General features: G+C 42.0%; 1 protein-coding gene and 1 long non-coding RNA gene across 15 annotated transcripts in view; one reads left to right on the top strand and one right to left on the bottom strand.

Annotated features, from left to right (window-relative positions):
• The window catches only part of gulp1b (GULP PTB domain containing engulfment adaptor 1b), a 355,986-nt gene that overhangs the window by 277,799 nt on the left and 50,221 nt on the right, over positions 1–27,966 (top strand). For 12 of the 13 annotated variants that reach the window (XM_069934742.1, XM_069934741.1, XM_069934737.1 and 9 more), the window contains 3 exons: positions 3,641–3,778; positions 6,744–6,860; positions 18,650–18,742. In XM_069934742.1, coding sequence (XP_069790843.1) covers positions 3,641–3,778; positions 6,744–6,860; positions 18,650–18,742 — 348 coding nt within the window. Of the gene's footprint in view, positions 1–3,640; positions 3,779–6,743; positions 6,861–18,649; positions 18,761–27,966 lie in introns of all 13 variants that reach the window. The other variant, XM_069934746.1, reaches the window with a different exon arrangement.
• LOC138761858 (uncharacterized) lies at positions 14–27,138 on the bottom strand. 2 transcript variants are annotated; one of them, XR_011356547.1, is made up of 3 exons: positions 26,944–27,138; positions 3,256–3,421; positions 14–150 (listed from the first exon to the last, which is right to left on the bottom strand). It is a non-coding gene; the product is annotated as an uncharacterized lncRNA (long non-coding RNA). The 2 variants fall into 2 exon arrangements; XR_011356546.1 differs by having other exon boundaries at positions 3,256–3,417.

The raw sequence follows: 27,966 nt of genomic DNA, 5'->3' as shown, positions 1-27,966 counted from the left end.
TCGAATTTATTGTCTGAAGGCAGGAAGCATTCATGCTTGATACCACTTTTTAAGAAAATATCAATTGAATAAACAAATGAGCTTGACACACCACGGGTGAAGACTGCAGCTACTGTGTGTTTTCATAGGTTTGGAGAAGTTTCCATTAGTCTGGAAAAAAAGCAAATAAAACTTCTTTATTCAAAACGAGAGACAGAAAGTTGGAAACTACAGGTCTTCTGAAGGGAAAAAGCACAAAATTATTATTGAAGATGTCATAGCAAGGAACTGAAAAATTCCAGATAATCAAGCAAAGTCTGCATGTTTTTATTAATTTTTAAAAATAATCCAGTCATATAGCAAAGCCACGAGTCTGTGCCACCCACTTACATCCAATTAACCTACAGCCCCTGTCCATTTTGTGAACAAGAAATACAATTTGCCCAATTTATTGCAATTTTTTAAAGAAGTAACATGAAACGTGGCAAAAAAGAATTGGTAGCCATACCAATATTTTCAGAAGGCATTTGGTGAATTGCCACATCAAAGCTTATTGCAGAAAATAAAAGTTTGTGATGCAGAAATTTTCGATGGTTGATTGGCTGGGTCCAGGGCTGTGGTTTATAGTTTTCTGGATCTGGTCCTCCATGCCGATCCATTGCATTCTTGGAGCCCACTACCTTCAAGGTCTGAGCTGCTGAATATGGCACGGCCACCTTTGATCCAGACATCTTTGGCTTCTCTTTGTCATAAACCAGAACTGCACACAATACTCCAAACATTGCCTAACCAAAATTTTATACAGCAGCAATATGATTTCTACTTTCTGCCCTCTGATGAAGGCACATACCTTCTCCACCATTGCTGAAATTGTGTTTCCCTCTCAGTCAATTATGGGCTCTGCATATAAATACTCGGAAAAGGTCTTGCTGTTTACCTTCCTTCATTTAACCTCTCAAAATGCAACATCTCACTCGGCCATTTCCAAGTAACTTTCAATATTCAATTCCTTTATTGTCTTGCACATTAAAATAAATTTTGTCAGCTGTTGCTTGCTGAAAAGACAAACAAGGGGCTACATATTAGCCTGGCCGGATGTCCTAATCAATAGGAGAAACAGAAACAACCGAGAGACTCTTCAGAGACGAATGTCCGTGAATTGCCTCTTGCAATCGCACGGCTCCTGTTCATTCCAGCGGTGAACCCAAGCTCCTTGACCTGAACCTTCAATATAATCAGGACGATGCTGAAACCTGAGGCCTTTTGGGACTTCTTTTCACCATCGGCACTATCGCGAATCCCGGTCCTGATGTCTGGCTCTCACGGGCCAGTCTTCAGCAGCCCGCAGCCTGTGTGGGTCCTTCAGCCACTGAGTCCATCACTGATGTGCTGCCGTGGTCACCTTCACGACAGGTTGGTGGGTGGGTTTCATCTTCACTGATCCCTAAGCCTGTCACCCTGGTGGTCTGCTGCCAAGCATGGGCACTGCCATATTGGTACAGACCTTTGTGGTTTGGCCAATATTTCAGTTTGAACATGGTGTGACAGAATATAGATATGTTTTTGGGAGATAAATTGGGGTTAGTGTAGGTCACATACAAACACTTTAAAACTGATCTTATTTAAAATACTGAAGCTCTGCTAATGCTAGACATGTCAGGGCCTTTGCAAAAGCTTTGTAGAGTGCCCAAGAGACTTCACTAATGGATTGTTGTTTACAAACAGGCAATAGATGAAAGAGCTTGTCAGAGCCACATTCTGTCTGGAAGGGAACTTGGTGTTCTAAGAGGGTCATGTGGTTTTGTAAGCAGAGAGAGTAAGACAGGCTTTGTGTGTGTGAGAGAGAGCGGGAAAGAGAGAGAGAGAGAGACACACACACACAGATCAGTTCTATAGTGATACAGTCAGCAACAGCAGCTGGGACTGGAACAGGACAAGCTAGCATGGCTGCGGAAAACCCCAGTTGGAAGGCTTAGTTCAGCCTGGTCAAAGTCCTTGTGGTTCATGCAAGAGGAGAGGATTAGTTGTCAATGTTTCACATGGAATAAGAGAAACAAAAAGGCACTCTGTGGTGACCTGAAAGAAAGAGGTCATCATCTGGAGAACCCTGAAGGGGCAAGTTTTTTCAGCAAGACACTGGAATGGCTGATTAAAAAGGAATAAGTTGTGAATGTCCTGGAACAACAAATCTCTTTCTCTTTAAAAACGGACAAGAACCTTCCTGAGTGGTAACTATTTACCTTTCAAGCACCAAAGACTGGTGAACTTTATAAATGTTAAATTCTGTGCACAGTATAAGAATTGCCTGCAACAAGTGAACTTGGAGGAGTGAGAAGTGATATTGGACTGTGAATCAAAGAACCTTTCTGAACTTTTTTTCTTTTTTCTTTGGCTTGGCTTCGCGGACGAAGATTTATGGAGGGGGTAAAAAGTCCACGTCAGCTGCAGGCTCGTTTGTGGCTGACCAGTCCGATGCGGGACAGGCAGACACGATTGCAGCGGTTGCAAGGGAAAATTGGTTGGTTGGGGTTGGGTGTTGGGTTTTTCCTCCTTTGCCTTTTGTCAGTGAGGTGGGCTCTGCGGTCTTCTTCAAAGGAGGCTGCTGCCCGCCAAACTGTGAGGCGCCAAGATGCACGGTTTGAGGCGTTATCAGCCCACTGGCGGTGGTCAATGTGGCAGGCACCAAGAGATTTCTTTAGGCAGTCCTTGTACCTTTTCTTTGGTGCACCTCTGTCACGGTGGCCAGTGGAGAGCTCGCCATATAATACGATCTTGGGAAGGCGATGGTCCTCCATTCTGGAGACGTGACCCATCCAGCGCAGCTGGATCTTCAGCAGCGTGGACTCGATGCTGTCGACCTCTGCCATCTCGAGTACCTCGACGTTAGGGGTGTGAGCGCTCCAATGGATGTTGAGGATGGAGCGGAGACAACGCTGGTGGAAGCGTTCTTACACACACATTAAATTCACATGCGCTTAGAATTAGAAGGGCATTAGGTTAGTTAAGTCAATAGTGATAAGTTAAAGGGTGATTCTGTTTTCACGTTTAAAGATAATTAAAAGAAACTTTTGTTGAAGTAACCATTTGTCTTGGTATTGCTGCTGGGTTTTGGGGTCCTCTGGGTTCGTAACAATGGATATCAGTATGATGAACGGGCAGGTGTACCCTGTGCTGGGGCCCCATGTTATTTTTTCACATGCAAATAAATCCTCTCCCTGAGAATTTTGTTCAGTCATTTTCCTCCCACTGATGCAAGGCTCATTGTCCGATACTTACCCGGCTTGTCCCTGTTTCCTTTCGTGAACAGCTCTGGTTCTTTCTTCTCCAGTCTTCTAGTACCTTGTTTGTTGCTAAAGATGATACCAGAGTTGTCCTGATGAGTAACAGGATATTTCCAAACAACATAGAAACGAAGTTGCAGGAACTATGAGTCACTGGCTTTCTTGGAAAGAATTAGAGGTTAAATGTGAGAAACACAGAGCAGAAAAGAAAATTACATGTTATTATTTAAATTAACTGATCCTAATTGTAAATGCACACAGGTTAAGAGATTGATAAGGTGCAATCAGTTAAGAAATGTTACACAAAATTCAACTTGCATTACTTGACTTATTTTCATTCAATTAAATTTATAAATCACGAAATTATGTTTTCTTTGCAGGAAAATCTGCATAATTGCCAATTGCACAGAATATCTTTCTGTGCTGATGACAAAACTGACAAGAAGATATTTACTTTTATTTGCAAAGATGCAGAATCAAATAAACACATGTGCTATGTGTTTGACAGTGAAAAGTGTGTAAGTGTACAAAACAATGTTTAAGTTATACTGCTGAGAAAGATGTTGCTGTGAAACAATGTTCAATTCATAGGTGTAATTCAGGATTGCACATATGAAGAATCAATATGTGAAAGTGTTTTGAAAATAATGGATTTCTCATAGTGTAAGTGATACACCACTTTATTTTCTTCAACGATTACTCATGTTTTACTGAAGGAAATAGTTTCATCCTCAAAAATCCTGCTGAGGTCATCCAAATTGATTGGCTGGGTTTTTGTTTACTGTAGCTCCCTTGAAACATTCAACGACTGAATGAAATGGACTACCTGCTTGTTTGGTGCTGGAACGAGGCATGAGGTGTATTACAAACTTAATCTGCTCACAGATGCACCCAAAATAGTTATTTTTAGACCTTATGCCTCTCATTTTTGATATAAATACGAGTCTTTATCAAAAGTAGTAAAAACACAACAATGCTGGAGGAACTCATCAGGTCATGCAGCATCCATTGGAGGTAAAGAGATATGACTGTCGTTTCGGACCTGAGCCCTTCTGCAAGGAATGGGCACAAAGCAGGCAGGGACCTGAATAAAAAGGCTGGAGGAGGAGAGAAGAAAGGAAAGGGGGAAGAGCACAGGCCAACAGGTGAGAGTTGATTAGGGTAGTGGCGCTGTGAATGCAGAGCTGAAGGAAAGGGAGAGAGCTAGAGTAAAAGAGATACAGGGACAAGGGAAGGGGAGGCAGGGGTTACTAACAGGAACCAGGGAAATCAAAGTTACTACCTTCCGGTTGGAGGGTAAACAAATGGAATATTAAATATTGTTCCACCAATTTGCAGGTGATTTCAGTCTGGCAGGACATGAGACCATGGCCAGACATGTTGGCATGAGAATGGGATGGGGAATTGAAATGGGTAGCCACTTGGTGATCCCCACTATTGCAGTGGACAGAGTGAAGGTGCTCAATGAAGGGATTACCAGTTTGTGACTAGTTTCTCTGATGGAGAGGAGGCCACATGGGGGCACTGGATGCAGTGGAGAGCCCCAGCAGATTTGCAAGTGAAGTGTTGCTTCACTTGGATAGATGTTTTGGACCCCGAATGATGGTGCGGGAGGAGGAGTTGGCACATGTGCAACATTCATTGTGGTCACAGGGGAAGGTACCAAGGGGGCAATTGGTGGGGAGAGAGGAGTGGCTGAGGGAGTCAAAGAGGGAGTGGTCCCTGCAGAAGGCAACATTCGAGATTCCTTTATTGTCATGTAATAGTACAGAACAGGTAATGGTGCATGAAATATCCTTTTGCCTGCCATAAGGCAGGTAAAGAGTCGCCATTAGCATCACCCAGCACCCCTTAAACTATGAGAGAAAGAGAAGCAAGAGTCCCTTCCGAGTTACTGAGTGTCTGTGGATACACCTCCAGTGCTTTTGCATTCGCACAAGATACTGTTTTCAACCATTGACAACTAGAGCTCCAGATCCAAATCTCCGATACAATCAAGTCGTCTTCGTTGTCCAAGGTCCTATGGGAACTTCTCTTGCCTTCAACACCCTCTCAAATCCTGGCTCATATACCTAGTTCCCATGAGCCAGTCTCCAACAGGCTGCAGGTCATGTGGGTCCCCTGACCACAAGTTGCCTTCAACCTGTGTGGATCCTTCAGCCGCTTAGCCCCTTGCTGGTGCACCTCTGCTTCTCCTTCTCAAAGTGGGCTGTTCTCCTTGTTTCTGGTGCCCTGTAGTGATCCGCTGCTTCCACAGAGTCTGCAACCTCTCCCACTGCCGAGCAGAGGTGCTGCCTTCTTGGGTTGCAGGATTTACTTACTAACACCATTGGCTCCAATAACAGCCCGTTTAAAGGCTGTACATTAGAACCGGGCAGTTGATTCCTCTGGCAGCACTACCATTTTTTTATTTGGAGTGGGGAAGAATGGCAAAGATGTTTCTGGTGATGGGATCATCTAGTAGGTGTCAGAAATGGCAGAGGTTGATGGATTTGGAGACGGATGGGGTGGTAAGTGAGGACAAGGGAAATTCTGGCCTTGTAGAGAAGAGGGAATCAAGGAAAGAGCAGTCAGAGGAGGGAATCATGGATGAAGCGATCTATGACAATCATGGTGCTTGGAGACTTTTGTGTTTCACCCCCGTGAGTCATTATGAATGTTATTTTGGTATCAAAATTGTTGACAAAATGAGGTACCAGATACAATGGAAGGTAAAACTTTGGCCTGTAGAGTTCAGCATGGTGCTAAAATCACCTATTTGGTATTTCTAAAGATGATGGCCAATTTTACCTCCAAGGAGTGCAATTGCCAACTATTTGGATAACAGCGGAGAAAAAGAACCTGTGGATAAGGCTGACAATTGCTATCATTAGCTGAGCCTATTCTGCATTGCAAATGTGTTAGTCATTTCTTTGAAGTAGGTGAGACAGTTATGCTACTGTGACGACTAACAAGTCAAAGTAAATGTGCCTTTTCGTGTAAATATAGATGAGAGTTTTGCCTGAGCAAGTGGGCAATAATTTTGCTGCTTCAGCCAGAAACTAATTGAGGGAGCAAAAGAAAGGGCTGTCTATCATGACTTCTGGATAAGTTGGTGCTGATAGAGAAGGAAGGATACAAGAGCAGTGTTTCACTATTGAAACTAATATTACATCCTGTTATTTGGTTAATTACTTTTTTTGTCTCAGAAAACACTGGCAATTGGGTCCATTGAATATATGTGGTTTGGGAAAATATCAATGTTACTTGGTTATGTACACATTAACTCCTCTAAATTTTGTATAGGTTTCAAGGATACAAATGGAATAATACTAGATGTACACCAATAAAATATTTATAATTCAGATAAATAAGAATGAAGGATCATACATTTAAATAGCATCTTTGCAGACCTCAGATATCACAAAACAATATACTTCTGAAGCACAGTTACAATTGCAACATTAGAATCTTACAAATAAAAATATTTGAAATCTGTTTCAGGCTGAAGAGATAACATTGACTATTGGGCAAGCTTTTGACTTGGCCTACAAGAAATTTCTGGAAACTGGAGGAAAAGATGTTGAGACAAGAAAACAGATTGCCAGCTTGCAGAAACGAGTGAGTTTAAGTAGTTGCATTATCAAATGTATTGTACTTAGAAAGAAGTGTGTGTGTATCTATTCTGTATATATATATATCTATATATTTATCTATATATACACATAGACACACACACACACACACACATACATAGACTTATATATGTGTGTGTATATATATATATATATATATATATACATATATATACATACACACATATACACACCAGCACATACATATACATACACCCATATATATATATATATGCGTGGACACATCTATAGACACATACACACCCACTTATACTCAACATGTGTGTGTGTATATATATATATATCTTCTTTGGCTTGGCTTCGCGGACGAAGATTTATGGAGGGGGTAAAAAGTCCACGTCAGCTGCAGGCTCGTTTGTGGCTGACCAGTCCGATGCGGGACAGGCAGACACGATTGCAGCGGTTGCAAGGGAAAATTGGTTGGTTTGGGTTGGGTGTTGGGTTTTTCCTCCTTTGCCTTTTGTCAGTGAGGTGGGCTCTGCGGTCTTCTTCAAAGGAGGCTGCTGCCCGCCAAACTGTGAGGCGCCAAGATGCACGGTTTGAGGCGTTATCAGCCCACTGGCGGTGGTCAATGTGGCAGGCACCAAGAGATTTCTTTAGGCAGTCCTTGTACCTTTTCTTTGGTGCACCTCTGTCACGGTGGCCAGTGGAGAGCTCGCCATATAATACGATCTTGGGAAGGCGATGGTCCTCCATTCTGGAGACGTGACCCATCCAGCGCAGCTGGATCTTCAGCAGCGTGGACTCGATGCTGTCGACCTCTGCCATCTCGAGTACCTCGACGTTAGGGGTGTGAGCGCTCCAATGGATGTTGAGGATGGAGCGGAGACAACGCTGGTGGAAGCGTTCTAGGAGCCGTAGGTGGTGCCGGTAGAGGACCCATGATTCGGAGCCGAACAGGAGTGTGGGTATGACAACGGCTCTGTATACGCTTATCTTTGTGAGGTTTTTCAGTTGGTTGTTTTTCCAGACTCTTTTGTGTAGTCTTCCAAAGGCGCTATTTGCCTTGGCGAGTCTGTTGTCTATCTCATTGTCGATCCTTGCATCTGATGAAATGGTGCAGCCGAGATAGGTAAACTGGTTGACCGTTTTGAGTTTTGTGTGCCCGATGGAGATGTGGGGGGGCTGGTAGTCATGGTGGGGAGCTGGCTGATGGAGGACCTCAGTTTTCTTCAGGCTGACTTCCAGGCCAAACATTTTGGCAGTTTCCGCAAAGCAGGACGTCAAGCGCTGAAGAGCTGGCTCTGAATGGGCAACTAAAGCGGCATCATCTGCAAAATATATATATATATATATATATATATATACACACACACAGAAATATATATACACACATATATATGTGTACACCCATCTACATCTCCACACATATATGCACACACATATATTTATATACCCACATGTACACACGTGTTCATTTAACATAATTAGCAGTATTCAGAAATAGCCCCTATGAAAAATTTCTATAAAAAGGCTAACAAGTTGCACTTATTTAATTGTTTGTAGTTCAAGTTTGTTTATTATCATTTGACTGTACACATAGAACCTGACTAAGCAGTATTTCCCCAGAGCACCTACATACACACAATACACAGTGCAAGATAATTGCATAAATATGTTAAATATATACACACACACACATACACACACATGTGTGTGTGCGTGTGGGGCGGCCCACTGCTGCAGCGAGCGAGCAAGTAAGCTGGCGCTCCAGATGGCAAGCGCAATATAAAGCCAGCAGACTGCGCAGCAGCACTGGGCCCAGCAAGGGAACCAGTGGACAAATGGCTAAAGCAACCTAAAAGGCCAGGGACCCTAAAATGGTGCTGGCCCTGCTGTACAGCCAATAGTCTGGGGTAGCCCCACGGGGAAGAAAGTATTGTCATGCAAGGATGTACCCGCGTGAGGGAAAACCTGGTTTTGTCATGCAGAATATGACATCAGAAATTTGGGCAAATGGCAGGAACTTGATTGATATAAAAGTCGGGCTTGAGTCCTAATAAACCATGAACTTAACTTGACTACAATTGTGAGTGTCGTTCTTTCATGTAGTGCGTGGCTACAATTGGTGACCCTGACGATTTAGACGGCATCTCAACCCAATGATGAGCGAACAGGCAGCAGTCCACACAGTCGCCCTCAAGCTGCCAACCTTCTGGACGAATCTACTATGCGTCTAGTTCGACCAGGCTGAGGCACAGTTTCAGATCCAGCTGATCGTGGCAGAGTCCTCTTGGTACCAGCATGTGGTGAGCGCACTAGACCAGGACACAGCGAGCTGGGTGGCCACTTTATCCAAGAGCCCCCGACCGATAGAGCTTATACTGCCTTCAAAGAGCTACTCATCGAGACTTTTTGGCTCTCACGGTGAGAGAGGAGGACGTCTGCTCCATCTGGATAGACTAGGGGACAGGCCACCTTCGGCACTTATGAATGAGATACTGACACTCCTTGGCAAACAGGAGCAGTGCATCATGTTCGAGCAGGCTTTCCTTGAAAGGGTACCTGAGGACGTCCAGCTGCTACTAGCAGATGCTGACTTCAGCAACCTGCAGAAAGTCGCTGCACGAGCAGATTCCTATGGAAGCTGAGAGAGAGTGCTCGGTGACACTGGATCTCATCACAACACCCCGCAACCAGACCAGGGTAGACTCACCTAAAGAGCAGCAGCCCCCCAGAGGGAGCAACCCTAACAGCAGACAGTGGTGCTTCTATCACCAGCGATGGGGTTCCAGAGCCTGCCGCTGCAGGCCTCCCTGCACGTTTCACAGAAAAGCCACGGCCAGCCGTCGCTAATGGCAATGGCAGCTGGCCAACTCGATTGGATCCTGTACATTTAGGACTGCCAGTTTGGACGGCGTTTCCTCATGGACATAGGAGCAGAGGTCAGCGTCTTGACTCGTCGGGACAGGACACCAGGAACAGACGAGTGGGCCCCATGTTGAGGGCTGCCAACAACAGCACCATCTGGACCTACTGTACCCACAAGGCCCAATTGCAGTTGGTGGCAGCATCTTTTCATGGGCATTCATTTGGCAGCAGTGGAGCAACCGCTTCTTGGAGCAGACTTCCTACATGCCCACAGCAACTGGTCCACACCAAGACCTTCCAGACTGTCACCCTCCGAGACACCAAGCTTCCGGCCCTCAACCTGGACTCCGTACAGCAATCCACGGATGAGTACTCCAAGGTTGTGGCCAAGTTCCCGGAGGTGCTCGCCCCCCAGAGCTCCACAGTGATGCCATAGCATGGGATGCAGCATCACATCCTCACCCAGGGCCCACACTCCAGTGAGTTGTCTGCCACTGGAGAAGCTCCAACTGGCCAAAGAGGAGTTTTAAAAAACTGGAAGAGCTGGGCGTCGTAAAGCGGTCAGACAGCCTATGGTCTTCTCCCTTACACATGGTGCACAATGCCACTGGGGGTTGGAGACTGTGCATTGGAGACTGTGCAGTGAGTACTGCCTCCTCAACAAGGCCACAACATTGGATTGATACCCATGCCACACATCCAAAACTTTGTGGTCAACCTGCACGGGGCAACGATCTTCTCAAAATGGACTTCGTACGGGGATATCATTAGATCCTGATGATATCTCCAAGGTGGCCATCATAATGCCATTCGGCCTGTTCGAGTTTCTGTGGATGCTGTTTGGATTAAAAAATGCTGCACAGGCTTTCCAGCGGTTGATGGACGCTCTGGGCTGAGACCTGGATGGCACTTTTGCCTACCTAGACAACATCCTCGTGGCAAGTAAGGACTGACAGGGACACCTGATGCACCTCCGCAAGCTCTACACCCAGCTAAGCAAATTCGGACTGACCATCAACCCGGCCAAATGCCAGTTCGGGCTAGATGCCATTGATTTTCTGGGCCACATGATAACCAAGGAGGGTGCCACACTGCTACCCAGCAAAGTGGAGGCCATCTGGAAGTTTTTCAGGTCAAATATGACCAAGGGACCACAGGAGTTTGTGGGGATGGTTAAAGTCTACCATGTGTTCATCCCCGTAGCAGCCCAGATCAAGCGGCCATTATTTTCCTGGATGGCAGACAAAGCAAATGACGTTACATGGGACAAGGAATCAGTGGAGGCCTTCGTGAAGGCCAAGGAAGCCCTGGAAGCCGCCACTGTCCTAGCACACCTCAGGGCAGATGCTCCAACAGCCCTGACGGTGGATGCTTCGGGAATGGCAATCGGCAAAGTCCTGGAGCAACAGATTGAAGGAAATTGGGTGACCCCTGGCTTTCTTCAGCGAACATCTATGAGCCCCAGAGCTAAAGTACAGTGCTTTCAACAGAGAACTACTGGTGCTGTACTTAACCATCCGCCACTTCAGATATTTCCACGAGGGCAGGACTTTCATGGCTTTCACAGATCACAAACTCCTGACTTTTGTCCTGGCCAAAATTTTGGACTCCTGGTCAGCTTGCCAACAGTGTTACCTCTCGTACATTTTTGATTACACCACGGATGTGAGGCACGTCTCCATAAAATACAATGTGGTGTTTGACGCACTGTCCCAGCAGAGTATCCACGTGCTAGTTTTTTTTTAAACTTTATTTATTCGTTCAAAAAACAAATAATATGACATATACAGCAATTAAACATGAACATTAACTTTTTTATATATAAAAAAAAGCAAAGACCCCCCCCCCCCTTCAGCCAACTCTCCTAAGGAGAGCCATAAAAAAAGAAAAAAGAAAGAATATTAAAAAAAGTTAAATATACATATTAAAATCTAATCAATATAAATTGAAATGTAAATATTCCGAGTATAACAACCACATTTAAAAAATTTATAATTATCATGCAAAACATATGTAATTTTTCTATTATTAAACAATATTTCATCTCATTATGCCATCTATTAATATCAATCATATTTGTATCTTTCCACGTACTAGCAATACATTTCTTCGCTACGGATAAAGCTAAATATACAAAAGCAAGCTGAAACTTATCTAATCCCAAGCCTTTCAGAGGTTGCAAACTACCCAATAAAAAAACTGTTGGATCTAAAACTATTTTAATCTTATACAGGTATTCTAAAAACAATTGAATTTTCTACCAAAAAGATTGTATATGTATACATAACCAAACAGCATGAAGAAAAGTTCCAACCGTATCATCACATCTAAAACACAAATCTAATTCATTAAAACCATATTTTTTAAATTTTTCAGGTGTCAAATATAATTGATGTAAAAAATTGTAATTAATCATTGCATAACGTGTATTTATCAATCTAGTTACACTATCATAACAGGTATCTAACCAATCCTCTTCAGAAAAAGTAAAATTTAGATATCCCAACCCTTTTTATCCATACCATCCTGTAATATTTGATACATAAATGAAATATAACCCTTCTCTAGTACCTTCATAAGAGAAGTCTCAAATTTAGTCATTTTAGGTAAAATCATATCTCTACCAAACATACATTTTACCAAAGATCGAATTTGATAATAAAGAAATAAAGAATTCTTATCAATTCCAAAATCTTCCCTCATCTGACTAAAAGATAAAAACTTCACGCGCTGTTGAAAGGAGTGGACTTCATGGCATTGGTGGAGGTGCAGCTGCAGGACAAGGAAATGTCCCAGTACAGAATAGCCATATCGGGATTACAACTTTGGGACATTCCAGTGGGTGCAGGTAACCTCACCCTCCTGTGCGACATGGCCATCTGCTTGGAGAATACCAGTTTTTGACTCTATCTATGGGCTGGCTCATCCATCCATCGGGACCAGCAAGTACGTGTGGCATGGTTTATGAAAGGCATGCGCGCGGTGCTAAACGGCCAAGGTACAGCGGCATACCAAAACCCTACCGTAGCACTTATTTGACCACATCCACGTGGACATAGTGGGATCCTTATGAGTATCTCAGGGTTTCTGCTACTTGTTCACAATGGCCAATCGTTTCACCAGGTGGCTGGAGGCAGTTCCTCTGGCAAACACTTCCACGACCTCAAGCACCAGAGCCATCAGCGTTACCTCTTGTACATTTTTGATTACACTACGGATGTGAGGCACATCTCCGGAAAAGACAATGTGGTGTTTGACGCACTGTCCCAGCAGAGTATCCGCGTGCTGTTTTTTTTAAAACTTTATTTATTCGTTCAAAACAAATAATATATGACATTAAACATGAACACTCGTCCTGAGTCGCACAGATTGGACTGCTTTCGCACATCATGTCCTACAGACGAGCCCAGTTCACCTCCAGCCTGTGGTCCAATCCCGCCAGTCTGTGGGATGCCCAGCTGTACCATACAATGGCCCACCACCCACAGTCAAACGAGCTGTATTTATTCCATAGGCATCTCAAGGCTGCGCTCATGGCCAGACTCCACGAACCCAACTGGGCAGACGAGCTACTCTGGGTACTACTGGGGATACTGACTGCACCCAAGGAGGACCTCAACACCTCATCAGCTGAACACGTTTATGGAGCTCCACTAGTCATCCCAGGAGAATTCGCTCCAACCCCTGGTGGACAATAAGACGACGCACCGGCCCTTATCCACAAACTGAGGGTAAGAGTCGGCAACCTGGCCCCAACTTCACCATCCTGGCAAGGCACTGCGAGGACCAACATACCCAAGGACCTGCAGGATTGTGAATATGTCTTTATTCACAGGGGCCCACATCGTTCTCCATGACAAAACTGTATGAAGGCCCTTTCTGGGTCAAACGCAACAATGGGGCCATATTTGAGTTGGAGGTCGGAGGCAAGACTGAGATCTACACCACTGCCAGGTTGAAGCCGGCACACCCGGTGGAAACACCAGCACCACACAAAAAAGGCAGGCCGCTGAAACCTGCAAAGACTCTGCCTCCGGGCACCACGGACAATTCCGCCGGTCTGGGGGAGGAGGGGTCATGTGGCGGCCCGCCACTACAGTGAGCAAGCCAGCGCTCCAGGTGGTGAGTGCAACATAAAGCCAGCAGACCGCACAGCAGCACTGGCCCCAGAAAGTGAAGCGGCAGACAAACAGCTAAAGCAGCCCAAAGGGCTAGCATCCCAAAATGGTGCAGGCCAACAGTCTGGGGTAGCGCACGGGGAAGAAGGTATCGTCAAGCAAGGGTAAACCCGCCTTGTCACGCAGAATGTGATGTCAGTAATCGGGGAAAACGGCGGGAACTTGAGTGATATATAAAAGTTGTGGTTGAACCCTAATAAACCAGAGTTTAACCTGAACACATTTGTGAGTGTCGTTTTTTCGTGTAGCGCGATATAAATAAATAATTTAAAATTTTATATATATGTGTGTGTGTGTGTGTGTGTGTGTGTGTGTGTGTGTGTATATCTATCTATCTATCTATATATATATATATATATATAAATATTATGAGATGATTTACTCCGTTATCTTTCTTTCTTTGGCTTGGCTTCGCAGAGGAAGATTTATGGAGGGGGTAAATGTCCACGTCAGCTGCAGGCTCGTTTGTGGCTGACAAGTCCGATGCGGGACAGGCAGACACGGTTGCAGCGGTTGCAGAGGAAAATTGGTTGGTTGGGGTTGGGTGTTGGGTTTTTCCTCCTTTGCCTTTTGTCAGTGAGGTGGGCTCTTTGGTCTTCTTCAAAGGAGGTTGCTGCCCGCCAAACTGTGAGGCGCAAGATGCACGGTTTGAGGCGATATCAGCCCACTGGCGGTGGTCAATGTGGAAGGCACCAAGAAATTTCTTTAGGCAGTCCTTGTACCTTTTCTTTGGTGCACCTCTGTCACGGTGGCCAGTGGAGAGCTCGCCATATAACACGATCTTGGGAAGGCGATGGTCCTCCATTCTGGAGATGTGACCCACCCAGCGCAGCTGGATCTTCAGCAGTGTGGACTCGATGCTGTCGACCTCTGCCATCTCGAGTACTTCGACGTTAGGGATGAAAGCGCTCCAATGAATGTTGAGGATGGAGCGGAGAGAACGCTGGTGGAAGCGTTCTAGGAGCCGTAGGTGATGCCGGTAGAGGAGCCATGATTCGGAGCCGAACAGGAGTGTGGGTATGACAACGGCTCTGTATACGCTTATCTTTGTGAGGTTTTTCAGTTGGTTGTTTTTCCAGACTCTTTTGTGTAGTCTTCCAAAGGCGCTATTTTCCTTGGCGAGTCTGTTGTCTATCTCGTTGTCGATACTTGCATCTGATGAAATGGTGCAGCCGAGATAGGTAAACTGGTTGACCGTTTTGAGTTTTGTGTGCCCGATGGAGATATGGGGGGGCTGGTAGTCATGGTGGGGAGCTGGCTGATGGAGGACCTCAGTTTTCTTCAGGCTGACTTCCAGGCCAAACATTTTTGCAGTTTCCGCAAAACAGGACGTCAAGCGCTGAAGAGCTGGCTCTGAATGGGCAACTAAAGCGGCATCGTCTGCAAAGAGTAGTTCACGGACAAGTTGCTCTTGTGTCTTGGTGTGAGCTTGCAGGCACCTCAGATTGAAGAGACTGCCATCCGTGCGGTACTGGATGTAAACAGCGTCTTCATTGTTGAGGTCTTTCATGGCTTGGTTCAGCATCATGTTGAAGAAGATTGGAAAGAGGGTTGGTGCGAGAACACATCCTTGCTTCACGCCATTGTTAATGGAGAAGGGTTCAGAGAGCTCATTGCTGTATCTGACTCGACCTTGTTGGTTTTCGTGCAGTTGGATAACCATGCTGAGGAACTTTGGGGGGCATCCGATGCGCTCTAGTATTTGCCAAAGCCCTTTCCTGCTTACGGTGTCGAAGGCTTTGGTGAGGTCAACAAAGGTGATGTAGAGTCCTTTGTTTTGTTCTTTGCAATTTTTTTGGAGCTGTCTGAGGGCAAAGACCATGTCAGTAGTTCCTCTGTTTGCGCGAAAGCCGCACTGTGATTCTGGGAGAATATTCTCGGCGACACTAGGTATTATTCTATTTAGGAGAATCCTAGCGAAGATTTTGCCTGCAATGGAGAGCAGCGTGATTCCCCTGTAGTTTGAGCAGTCTGATTTCTCGCCTTTGTTTTTGTACAGGGTGATGATGGTGGCATCAAGAAGGTCCTGAGGCAGTTTTCCTTGGTCCCAACAAAGCTTGAAAAACTCATGCAGTTTGACATGCAGAGTTTTGCTGCCAGCCTTCCAGATCTCTGGGGGGATTCCATCCATACCTGCTGCTTTGCCACTTTTCAGTTGTTCGATTGTCCTATAACTTCGTTATAGGATTCTGTTTATTAACATCATAGCCTGCGGCAGTCACAGTTACATGAGGTCCACTTTATGATAAATTAAAAATATCTGCATGGAGAGTTACAGCTATTTTCTAGCCTGGCAGTCCTGTTTTTGATGATCCTGTACCTCCTTCCTGATAGTAGTCTGTATGCTTGATGGAAAGGTCCTCCACAATTCTTTGAGTCCTATTTGAGCAAGGCTCACAGAAAATGTCAAGAGAAGAAAGAGAGATATTTATGTCATAGGTTATGATCTGGATTTCTTGTAAATAGAAAATGTATGTATGTATCCATGTTCTCTGTGGTTTGCAAATTATTAAGTTTTTCCAGTATTTTATTCAGGAAGTTAGAGGACGTTTATTGCTCAAGTGGAAACTTTCCATCAGAAGTAATCTGTTCCTACGATATTAAATCTTGTTTTTTATCCTCCCTCCAGATGTTCTCAGATTTCTGGCATTCACAATTTTTCTATTTTGCTTCCAATTTGGGTTAGATCATTATTCATGGGCAAATCTGTCCCAAATTATTAAAATCAAGTATTAATCTCCCCAGAATTGAAGTGTGCCATCAGCACTCAGCACTTGCAAGTTAAGTGTTATGTATATTCAGATTATTGATAAGTGAAGACAAATGACCCCCATCCAACTTGATATAAAGACTTATAGAAACCAATAGTCAGCAGGAAATGGTGCAGAAGTAGCCCAAGACTGTTGATTAATGCCGCAGGCTTGCTATTGTCATGGAAATGCAGGCAGCTTGCCACTTGGATACAGTGTGCACAAAAATAAGTCTGGAATTTTTCCTGCGATAGCTACTGCTACAAACAAAATTGAATACATTGTCTTTCCATTCTGCTCTATTAGTGAGTGTTGGATCTGAACATGATTTTGCATTTTCACTGCGTTAACTCTCCATAGGGAAACTAATTTTAGTACATCCATGATTGTACATGTTTATTTTATGCCAATAAAAAACAGAGTTTAGTTTAGCTATATGTAGCGTTATTACATAGCCAGCAACCTGGGATCGCATCCAGCATTGTCTGCAAGGAGTTGTACATTCTCCCTGTGACCTGCGTGGGTTTTCCCCAGTGGCTACAGTTTCCTCCAAAATGTATGGGGTTGTTTGTTGGTTAATTAAGAGGCATGGCTTCAATGGCTGGAATCTACTAGGTTGTGAATAAAAAAAAGTCTGCAGATGCTGAAGTCCAGTGCAATGCATAAACTTGCTGGAGAAACTCACCAGGTCAAACAACATCCCATCCAAAGGAAGTAAAGGTAATCCACGTTACTTACTATAGATACTGTGTGACCTGCTGAATATCTTCAGCATCTTTGTGTATTGAGCTATATGCGGTTCTTGAAAACGTATGCTTCCCAAACTTGCTTGTATGACCAATATAAAGGATGTCAGGAAAGTTCATGATTAAGTGTATAAATATTGGAATTATCAGTTTTCCTGTGGTTGCTTTACAAATTGTGAATGCAGCAGGCAAGAATTTCAATGAATAATTTTCCCAATGAACACAATCAAATCCTTTACATTTGTACTGAAGGTAGCTGATAGTCAAGGTGTACTGGCTAACATGACTGCCACATTGTGAGGCATATTCTGTTATGATCTTGCCTAAAACTGTGTTTTTCTGTCTGGTTCCTCTGTATTTGATGCAGAATGGAGGCTTCTGTTTACATGCAGTGCTATCCACTGTGTTGCAACATAGGCTAGAAGGTCAATCCCATAACTTTTGTGCATGTAGACTTGGCTTCCATTTGGCATGGTCCTCTCTCACATGAAGCCCACTTTGTCAGCACTGTGTGTCAGTACTGGGTTCCAATGCAGAGGCTTGGGTTCTCATGAAATGGAGCTAGGTTATCCCACAAGTTTGACAATCCTGATGATAATTGATTTGGTCTGAAAATGGCCATTCCATTTTGACCCAACATCTCAAACACTAAAGCATATTTGCTAAGTTTCTCACTGAATTTGAATTAACGAGGAAGAGCTTCATCCCTTGAAATCATGCGTTACAACTTAGTGGGCTGACATCTCACTTGCCGTATTGATTAGTTGAAGGCAGAGCCATTCAACTATTATCAGCTACAAAACCCCTTTTTCCTATTGCCTGAATGTCATCACTTAAGGACAACATGGAAGAATGTAAAAATTTTGCTTGAGTTTCAAGCAAATTTACTCCTTCAACATTGCCCCATAATTTAGTGATCCATAAATGGTAAAATGATGAGTTATCTTTGCGTTGTTGGTAATCATGGTGCAACTGAGGTTAGCTGCTTGAAGTGAGTTTCTTTCTGCAAGTTTAATTTGCTTGCTCAACACCAATTTAATATATCAAATGGAAGACATAAAATCCAAGTATTGCTGCTTTCTCAAGGTCAGCTGCAATATCTGCCTCACTTCATATGATAAGGCCCCAGCTTTTAAATAACAATAAATTTTATGATCCTTATACCAGATTTAGAAATTCTAGAATCTACTTCATGCACATGAACATTAGTTTAATATAAAACATATGTGAAAGTAATCATGAAGTAATAAAAATAGAATTGTTTCACAGATTCAGGAACTGGAAACAGAGAATATCGAATTGAAAAAGAAAGTTCAGGAACTGGAAATTAAAGTAAATGTCACAAAAGATCCAACATCACCAGTAAGTACACAGTCTGTGGTGAGTTACATATTTTCATTTAATCAATAATTAAAATGCTTAATATTTGGTTATGGCAATTGTACAACAGAATAACAAAATACTAATAAATAGTGCTGCTTTCCAGTGGATTTTCAGCTTTGATATTTTCAAAAGCCTCATTTGAGGAAATGAGAAAGGATCTAGAATGCATGGATTGGGATAAGTTGTTTTCAGGCAAGGATGTGCGAGGTAAGTGGAGGATCTTGAAAGATGAAATTTTGAGAGTACAGAGTTTGTATGTTCCTTTCACATAAGGCCAAGTTAGACATAGGAAATCTTGTTTTTTGATGGATATTGGGGATCCGGTTTGGTATAACAGGTATAGGCAACATGGAGCAAATGAAGTACTTGAGTATAAAAAAAAATGCAAGAAGAACCTCAAGGAAGAAATTAGGAGGGCTTAAAGAAGACACAAGGTTGCTTTAATTGGCAGTCAATGTGATGGAAAATCCTAAGGGTTTCTACAGGTATATTAAGAGTAAAAGGATAGTAAGGGACAAAATTGATCCCCTTGAAGATCAGAGTGGTCGGCTTTGTATGGAGCCAAAAGAGATGGGAGAAATCTTAAATGTTTTTTTTTAATCAGTAGTCACACAGGAAATGGGCATAGACTTGTGAGGAGTAAGGAAAACAAGTGGGATAATCATGGAACCTTTACAGATTAAAGGGAAGGAAGTGATTGCTGTCTTGAAGCAAATAAGGGTAGATAAATTCCCAGAGCCTGACAAGGTTTTCCCTCGGACTCTGAGGGAGGCTAGTGTAAAAATTGGAGGGGCTCTGGCAGAAATATTCAAATCCTCCTTAGCCACGGGTATGATGCTGGAGGATGGGATGGTAGGTCACATTGATTATAAAAGGGTCCAAATATAACCTTGGAAATTAGATGCTGGTGAGCCTGATGTCAGTAATAGGTAAATTATTGGAAAGTGTTCTAAGAGATCGGGTATACAATTATTTGGATAGCCAGGAACTGATTAGAATAGGCTTTGTTCATGGTAGGTCTTGCTTAACAAATCTTAGAGTTTTTTGAGGTAGTTTCCAGGAAAGTTGATGAAGGAAAGGCTGTGGATGTTGTTTTCGTAGACTTTAGTAAGGATTTGACAAGGTCCCACGTGGGAGGTGAGTCAGGAAGGTTAAGACATTAGGTATTCATGGTGAAGTAGTGAACTTTATTCGACAATGGCTGGATAGGAGAAGCCAGAGAGGAGTAGTGGGTGATTGTTTCTCGGACCGGAGGCCTGTGAATAGTGGTGTGTCTCAGGGGTTGGTGCTGGGACCATTGTTGTTTGACATCTACATCATTGAGCTGGATGATAATGTGGTAAATTGCATCAGAAAGTTTGCAGATGACACCAAGTTTGGAGGTATTGTGGACAATGAAGATGTTTTCAAAGCTTTCAGAGGGATCTAGACCAGCTAGAAAAATGACAGATGGAATTTAATTCAGACATGTGTGAGGATAAACCAAGAAAGGACATATACAGTAAATGATAAGGCACTGAGGAGTGCAGTAGGACAGTGGGATCTGGGAATACAGAAATATTATTCCATGAAAGTGGTGTCACAGATGGATAGGGTTGTAAAAAGAGCTTTTGGCATATTGGGCTTCATAAATCAAAGTATTGAGTACAGGATTTGGGATGTTATGGCAAAGTTTTGTAAGACATTAGTGAGGACAAGTTTGGAGTATTGTGTGCAGTTCTGGTCACCTAACTACAAGAAAGATATAAGATAGAAAGAGTGCAGAGAAGACTTTCTAGGATGTTGCCTGGACTTCAGGAATTGAGTTACTGTGAAAGCTTAAACAGGTTAGGACTTTATTCCCTGGAATATAGGAGAATGAGGGAGATTTTATAGAACAATTTAAAATTATGAAGGGGGTAGTCAGAATAAATGTAGATAGGCTTTTTTTTCCACTGAGGGTAGGTGAGATATAAACTAGAGGACATGGGTTAAGGGTGAAAGGGGAAAAGTTTAGGGGAAACTTCTGCACACAGAGAGTGGTGGGAGTGTGGAACAAATGCCAGCTGAAGTGGTGAATGTGGGCTCAATTTTAACATTTAAGAAGAATTTGGACAGGGACGTGGATGGGAGAGGTATGGAGGGCAATGGACAAGCTGCAGGTCGGACTAGGCAAAAAAATATTTTGACACAGACTAGAAGGGCCAAAGGGACCTGTTTCTGTGCTATAATCTTCTATGGTTCTATAAAAACATTTCTGTACCCCTCTTTTCCTAAGATTGTTGTTGAAATGAGAGGTTTATATTTGGCATTATAGTTTTGATGCAGTTTATTAAAACAATATATTATTAAATTAATTCAATTGTTTATTGTTGTGTGTGCATTGTGATACATTGAAAACCTGTTTTGAGCATTATCCAGATTCCAGACAGTCGTCCTCTGCATAGTACAGTACATGGTACAAGAATATTAACACTGTTGCCGTAAAACATAAGTGCAGGGTAGACTGTTGAAGAGTAAAGTGTAGATAGACACTGCAAATCATCATCCCATTCTAATCAGAAGTAATTTAATAATATTTTATTAATGTTATTGAATCAACTCATTACTTAATATTTGTAAGATAGTTGTAAAATATTTAATCTTGCCAAACAGGGTCAATTTAGATATTCCTTTTTCTAATAATCTAAATATTAAAACTGACTTTCTGCTTGACTGATATAAGCTCATGTTTGCAATCCACTTGAACAACCTTCATCACCCCCAACCTTCCTACTCTAAATCGATCAGCATGACACTCTCCCTCATTTGCCTGTCCAGTTCCCAGTTCCTCCTTAAAAGCTTCTACATTCTTTCCCTCAACAAATCCCAATGTTGAGAATTCTCCACCACGCTACTTCTGGATTTTATTTTACTCTGAGCCTGCAATGTGATTTCTTGGTGACTGTCTTTTACTGATAACCTTTAGATTTCTCCTTTTCTAACAGCAGAAACAATATCTCTGTGTCCACTACATTAAAACCTTTTGTGTGTTTCAGTTTCTTTTCAAGAGAAAAGTCATTCTTATCCAGTATGCATATTCATTTTTCATGAGTCATTCCTACAAATTGATACCATCCATGCAGATAAATCTGACACACTCTCCTGTGCCTGAATTATACACCCCACTGCAAGTGCAGTCTTACAAAGTTGGATGTACATAAACAAATCTAGTGTTGATTCAAGATTCTTTCCATGTCATCTAATAAAACAGATGCAATATTACACAAAATTGCCTTTAGTCTGCCTTAATGCAGCGAAGATTTGTCACCAGCAAAAATTGCCTGGCACCTTTTACAGTCAGAGAAAGAGAAGCAAAAGAAAATCCCTTTGGAGTCACTGCGTGTTCCTGGATTCACCTCCAGCGCTCCCATAACTTCTGCATCCACGCAGACTACAGTCCAAATCATTGGTATCCTGAGATCTTGATACGATCAGGAAGCCTTCAGCAACCTCTTGCATTCTGGTTCCGATACCTGGTACCCCTTCAGCCCGTCTCCAGAAGTCTGGTGCAGTTCCCTTGATCACAGTGGCCAGTAGCCCGCAGCCTGCGTGGGTTCCTCGCCTCGAGTCACCAACAGCCCTGCTACCAGTGCGGTTTTGCTATATTGTCTATTATTCTGCAAGATTTATTTTCTCAGCTCCATCTTTTTTTATTTCAGGCAGCATGTCATCCCCTTTGCTTGGGCCATTATTTGTTTTTTTTCTTAATACTTTAGAGTCCATATACATCTATTATTTTGATAAGATCAATGCTGACTACAAAAAAAATAAATTTAAACCTCCTCCCCTTAAACACTCAAACCCTCCCTAACTCCAACCCCCCCAAAAGAGAAATCAATCATTACTTATACATGTAAATATTATATAACAACACATTTAAAAAAAGGAAAAGAGAAAAATAAGACTACAAGATTGTACTAAGTCAGGCCAGGGATCACAGAGAACTATCAAGTATTTATCTCTCATCTGGTGCGGTCGTAGGGAATAGCAATTAGAAAAGGATAAGATAGGTATTGTGGGTTAATTTTATGTGTATATGGGATCCATATTTGTAAGTATGTGTTATATTTATTTCTCAAATTATATGTGATTTTTTTGTTTTCCAATGGGATGGACTTTTGTATTTCCGCATGCAATCTGACTATACCAAATAAGAATCCGACTTGCAGGTGACTGCAATACGTTTTCTTGCCACTGCCAATACTATTTTCACAAACTTTTGTTGAATTACTGAAAGGACCAGCTTAGGATTGTTTCCCTCAGCATTCTCCAACAAAAATAAATGAGGATTTTTTGGATATGAAATGTTAGTAATTTGTTCTAACAATACCCCTACTTTTACCCAAAATGGTCTTAACTTTTGAACAGACACTTGTAGAAAGAAGTATCATCATCTATTCCACACCTAAAACACTTATTTGATAAGTCTGATTTTATTTTATGCAACTTACATGATGTGATAGATAATTGATGTAAAAAAAAATTAGATGTTGAGGGTTGTATGGATTAATTGTATTCGACATACAGTCTTTACACAAATCCATCCATAATTGCTCATCAATAGAGTCCCGGTTTATATGTTGCTCTTTGTAATATGTGAATTTACAATTCCAGTAAAGGTTTAAATAGAGACAGAATTATATATCTTATTTTCATCCAGTTCCAATGCTCTGAGTAATATGCTTAGTTTTAAATTGTCTATATATGTGAAGTGCCAATTCTCAAGATGAGTTTGTTTTTGTACATTTTTTGTTATGTGTGCCTCTAACTGCTCACTCTCAAAATAGCTTTTAATGGTTTAGTTGTGATACCTAAAATATTTTTGTTTTCAAATGGAAATCGCCCTTATTGCACAAAAATTACCATTGGTAGTTATTGTAAAATTGTTCCTTATTCGAGGTAGAAAATATTATGTATATGTACTTGTTCATAGTTTGTTAAATGTCCACTACAAGTGATAGGAAATAAACCTAAAGTAACACCTTATTACCAGTGAACCTTGTCCTGGTGAAGCCACAGTTGGGGTAGGATGTGGAGTTCTGGTCTTCTTTCTTAAGAAATTGTAGACTCGCATTGGAGGCAGTGAAAAGGAGGTTAGCCTATGAGGATTTAGAAACCTGGGACTGTATTTGCTGGATTTGGAAGAATGAGAGAGCATCTGAAAGAAACACAAAATTATGAAGGGATAGACAAGCTAGAGGCAGAAAAGTTGTTTCCGCTGATGTGAGATGAGAGCCGGGAACATAGCCTCAGGATTTGGGTGTGTATATTTGGGATTCAGATGTGATGGGGCTGCTTTTCCCAGAGAATAGTGAATCAGTGGAATTCTCTGACCAAGAAAGCAAAAGAGATTTCCTCATTAAATGTATTTAAAACACAATTAGATAGATTTTTGGATGGTGGGGAAGTGCACAGTGGAGAGCATTCTGGCTGGTTGCATCACTGCCTGGTATGGAAGCACCAACTCTCAGGTCAAGAATAAATTCCAGAGGGTTGTTTACTCGGCCTGTGACATCACAGGCACCAGACTTCACTCCATCGAGGACATCTACATGAGATGGTCTTAAAAAAGCAGCCTCTATCCTCGAAGACACTTTTGAATCTGCTACCATTGAGGAAAAGGTACAGGAGCCTAAAGACGAGCACTCAGTGGCACAAGGACAGCTTCTTCCCCTCTGTCATCAGATTCCTGAATAATCAATGAACCAAAGACACTGCTTTACTTTTCATGCACTATTGTTTTTTTTTATGGTAATATCGTAAGATTGTTATAGCTTATATATTTGCACTGTTTCTGCTGCAAAGCACCGAAATTCATGATTTGTTCTTGATAATAAATCCTGATTCTGAAAGGTCATTGGGAAAGGGGAAGGTCGGTAGGGTTGAGTTCATGGCTCGATCCAGCATGATCTTATCAAATGGTAGAGCAGTTCTACAGGCCAGGTGGCATGCTCCTGCTCCTTGTGTTCTTGTTAGGATCCACTGGAAGCAGTCTTATAGATACAGACTAATCTCTGTGTTTGTGTGGGTGATTTCACATATTAAAGCAAATAGGGAAATGTATGTTTTAATGAATTTATGCTTTTTACTAATTAGCTTCAATAAATCACCCAAATATGAAAGCTAATCGGTCAGATAATGTGGCAATCATGGTTTTCTGGCAGTATCTCTGAAGAAGTAATCACGTGTGGATAAAAAGGAACCTGCAGATACACTATACTTAAGATTCAGAAGGCAGTTGTGATGGTGAAGCATCAAGGGTTATTGTTAAAATAAAATAAAGGAGGTTATATTCTGATGTAGGCAGGAACATTGAAAATGGAGAAGAGTCATAAATTGGGACATTTTCTGGTAGGTAAGATGTCACAAGGACTGGGATCTCAGCTTTTTATCATTTATTAAAATATTTCATATGACTTGATATATGGGCTGACATGGTTGGGGTAGCGGTTAGCTCAATGCCTTTACAGTGCCAGCTATTGGGGCAGGGTTCAAATCCCGCGCTGGCATGGTTGGGGTAGCGGTTAGTGCCAGCTATCGGGCCAGGGTTCAAATCCCGCGCTGTCTGTAAGGAGTTTGTATATTCTCCCCACCATTCAAAACGTGCCAGGGGTGTAGGATAATGGGGTATAAATTGGGCGGCACAGACTTGTGGGCTGAAATGGCCTGTTACTGTGCTGTATGTCTAAATTTAAATTAAATGTCTTGATTGTTAAATTTGCTAAAGATAGGAAAGCAAATTGTAAAGGCCACAAAAGAATATTGATAGGTTAAGCAACTGGGCAAGGATCTGGCACATATGGAAAATAGACATGATTTGGCAGGAAAAATAAAGAGCAAGGAGGCTGCAAACCCGTGAAGTGGAGCGATCTGGCTATCTGATCTTATGTTCAGAGGCACAGCAAGAAATTCAGAAGGCTAAATGTCATCCTTCTTTGCAAAGGGAAGTAAACACAAAAGTAACAGGGCCATGCCTCAATTATATAGAACATGTGTGAATTTAGATGTTGAGGGTTGTATGCATTATTAGTCTCCTTAATGCATTAGAAACAGTTTAGAAGAAGTTCACTAGATGCAGCAGGATTGGGTGGGTTCTCCCATGGGCTGGTCTGACATTAGCAATTTAGAAAAGTGAGAGTAGATTTTCCCAACTTTTAGAGGTCTTAAAGGGGTTGATGTGGAGAAAGTGTCCTCTCGTTGAAGAATTTAGACTGTGTGTCACTGTTTAAAAATAAAGAATCACAAGGTGAATCATTATCTTCCAGAGGATCTTGTGTCTTTGGAACTTTCTTCCCCAAAGAATGGAAGGAGCAGATAACTTTTATGACAGAGTTAAATAGATTCTAGGTAGGCAAGAGATGAAAAGTTAACAAGTGTGGAGATGAGATTACGGTCAATTCTGTGTGTTCTATGTAACTTAGAAACTGCAGCAAGACTTTCATGGCACGTGTGTATTTGGCAATCAACTCTTTTATTAATTCAATTCAGTCATCTATTTGTTGGCAGAGCAGTCGATTGGCCTACTCTTGCTCCTGGTTCCAGTGTTTAACCTGTGTCTAAAGTTCCAATGGACATTACAACATAATTTGTGCCATCAGGGAGATTTCAAGTCCTCCACATTCAACAGACAAAAAACCTCCAGGTATTACATCTCTTAAAAAGAATATTCAAAATTTTAAATGAAAACAGTTTTACAAAATCTGACCAAGGCCAGTAACATCTCTGGAAATTAAGGGAAAGACATTAATATTTTTAGTTGACCACATCACAATTGGAAAAGTTAGAGATTTAATTGTTCTTAACCAAATACAAGCCAGAAAACACAGAAATAATTTATTTTGGAGAGTGGGAAGATGGTAGATGAAGGAAATTGCAAAAATAAAGTTTGTAATAAAGTGCAGGGCAGGGCTAAATAAATGACTGAGTGGGTGATAGTGCGAGGCTGAAGAAAATAACAGTGAGCTGTGCAACAAGTGAACACAATCATGGAAACAGCATTTATTTCTCATTTCATTTTATTCACCTGTTGAATGTGTGATTTTTTTTTAAAAATCCTGAACTAAATAATTCTTTTGAAGTCATGGCACAGGCAGATGTTCACATGAACTTGTTTATAGATAGCAGGGACTGTACCTTTTTTGTATTTTACATAAACCTACCTGTGTGTGTGGTAACTGTCAATCAGTTGCATTCATGTTGTGTTCGTGTCAGATATTGCCTGAGTTAAAAGCTTGTGATTTCAAGACCAATTCAGGATATGTAGAGGAAATCTGACAATGTGCATCCCAGAGTTTTGAAAGATGTGGAGATAGTGGATCATCTGATTGTCATCTTGCAACATTTTGTAGATTGGAATGTGAACCCATTATTTGAGAAATGAGGAGAGAGGAAACAAAAGTGACCAACCTTTTATTGTGACATCAACAATCAGGACATTGATGATGTCTGTTCTACGGAATTGAACATGAAGACTGAGGAAATGATTGTATGACTGAGCAAAGTCAACGTAGATTTATAAAAGGAATATAATTCATATGGCAAATGAGTTGGAGTTCTTTAAAATTCATCTATTAAAATTGACAAAAAAGGGGGAAGAATAAGCAGATGTGCCTTTTTAGATTTTTTGAGGGGGTTCAGTAATGTCTAACACAAATATTGATGAATGAGGTTAGAATTTGAGATAAAATATGTGTGGATTGAGAATTAGTTCAATGTATGCACATTTAAAACTGTTTCCTCTCAGTTTGGCAGGCTGTGACAAATAGGGAACTGCAGGAATTGGAGACCTGGGCCCCAACAATGCCAGTGATTTGGCTGAGGGCACCTCAGATTTGTCACATTTACAAAGTTGCTGGTGTTGTGAAACCAAGTGGGGAAGTTAAGTGGTGCTAAGAGTGCAAACAAAGATATGCAGACAAGATTAATGAGTGGGTAACAATAATGGAAGGAGTACAGTGTGGTACAATGGGAGACCATCCATTTTGGTGAAAGGCACTGAATCGCAGATTAGTTTTTAAATAGAGATAGATTTAGAAATGTTATTGTTCAAGGTCATTTGAATGTCTTTAAACATAGGTCTAGCAGAGGAAAAAAAATGAAAATCCCAAAATAAAGTGACAAGATTGTCAGAGGAAAGGGACAAAACAAAATTCAACCTGAGCAACGGAGGAAAAATCTGTGAT

This window comes from Narcine bancroftii, chromosome 4 (assembly GCF_036971445.1).
Source record: "Narcine bancroftii isolate sNarBan1 chromosome 4, sNarBan1.hap1, whole genome shotgun sequence".
Lineage (NCBI taxonomy): Eukaryota > Metazoa > Chordata > Chondrichthyes > Torpediniformes > Narcinidae > Narcine > Narcine bancroftii.
The sequence above is the reverse complement of the archived record's forward strand: the minus strand, read 5'-3'. Positions and strand labels throughout refer to the sequence as shown.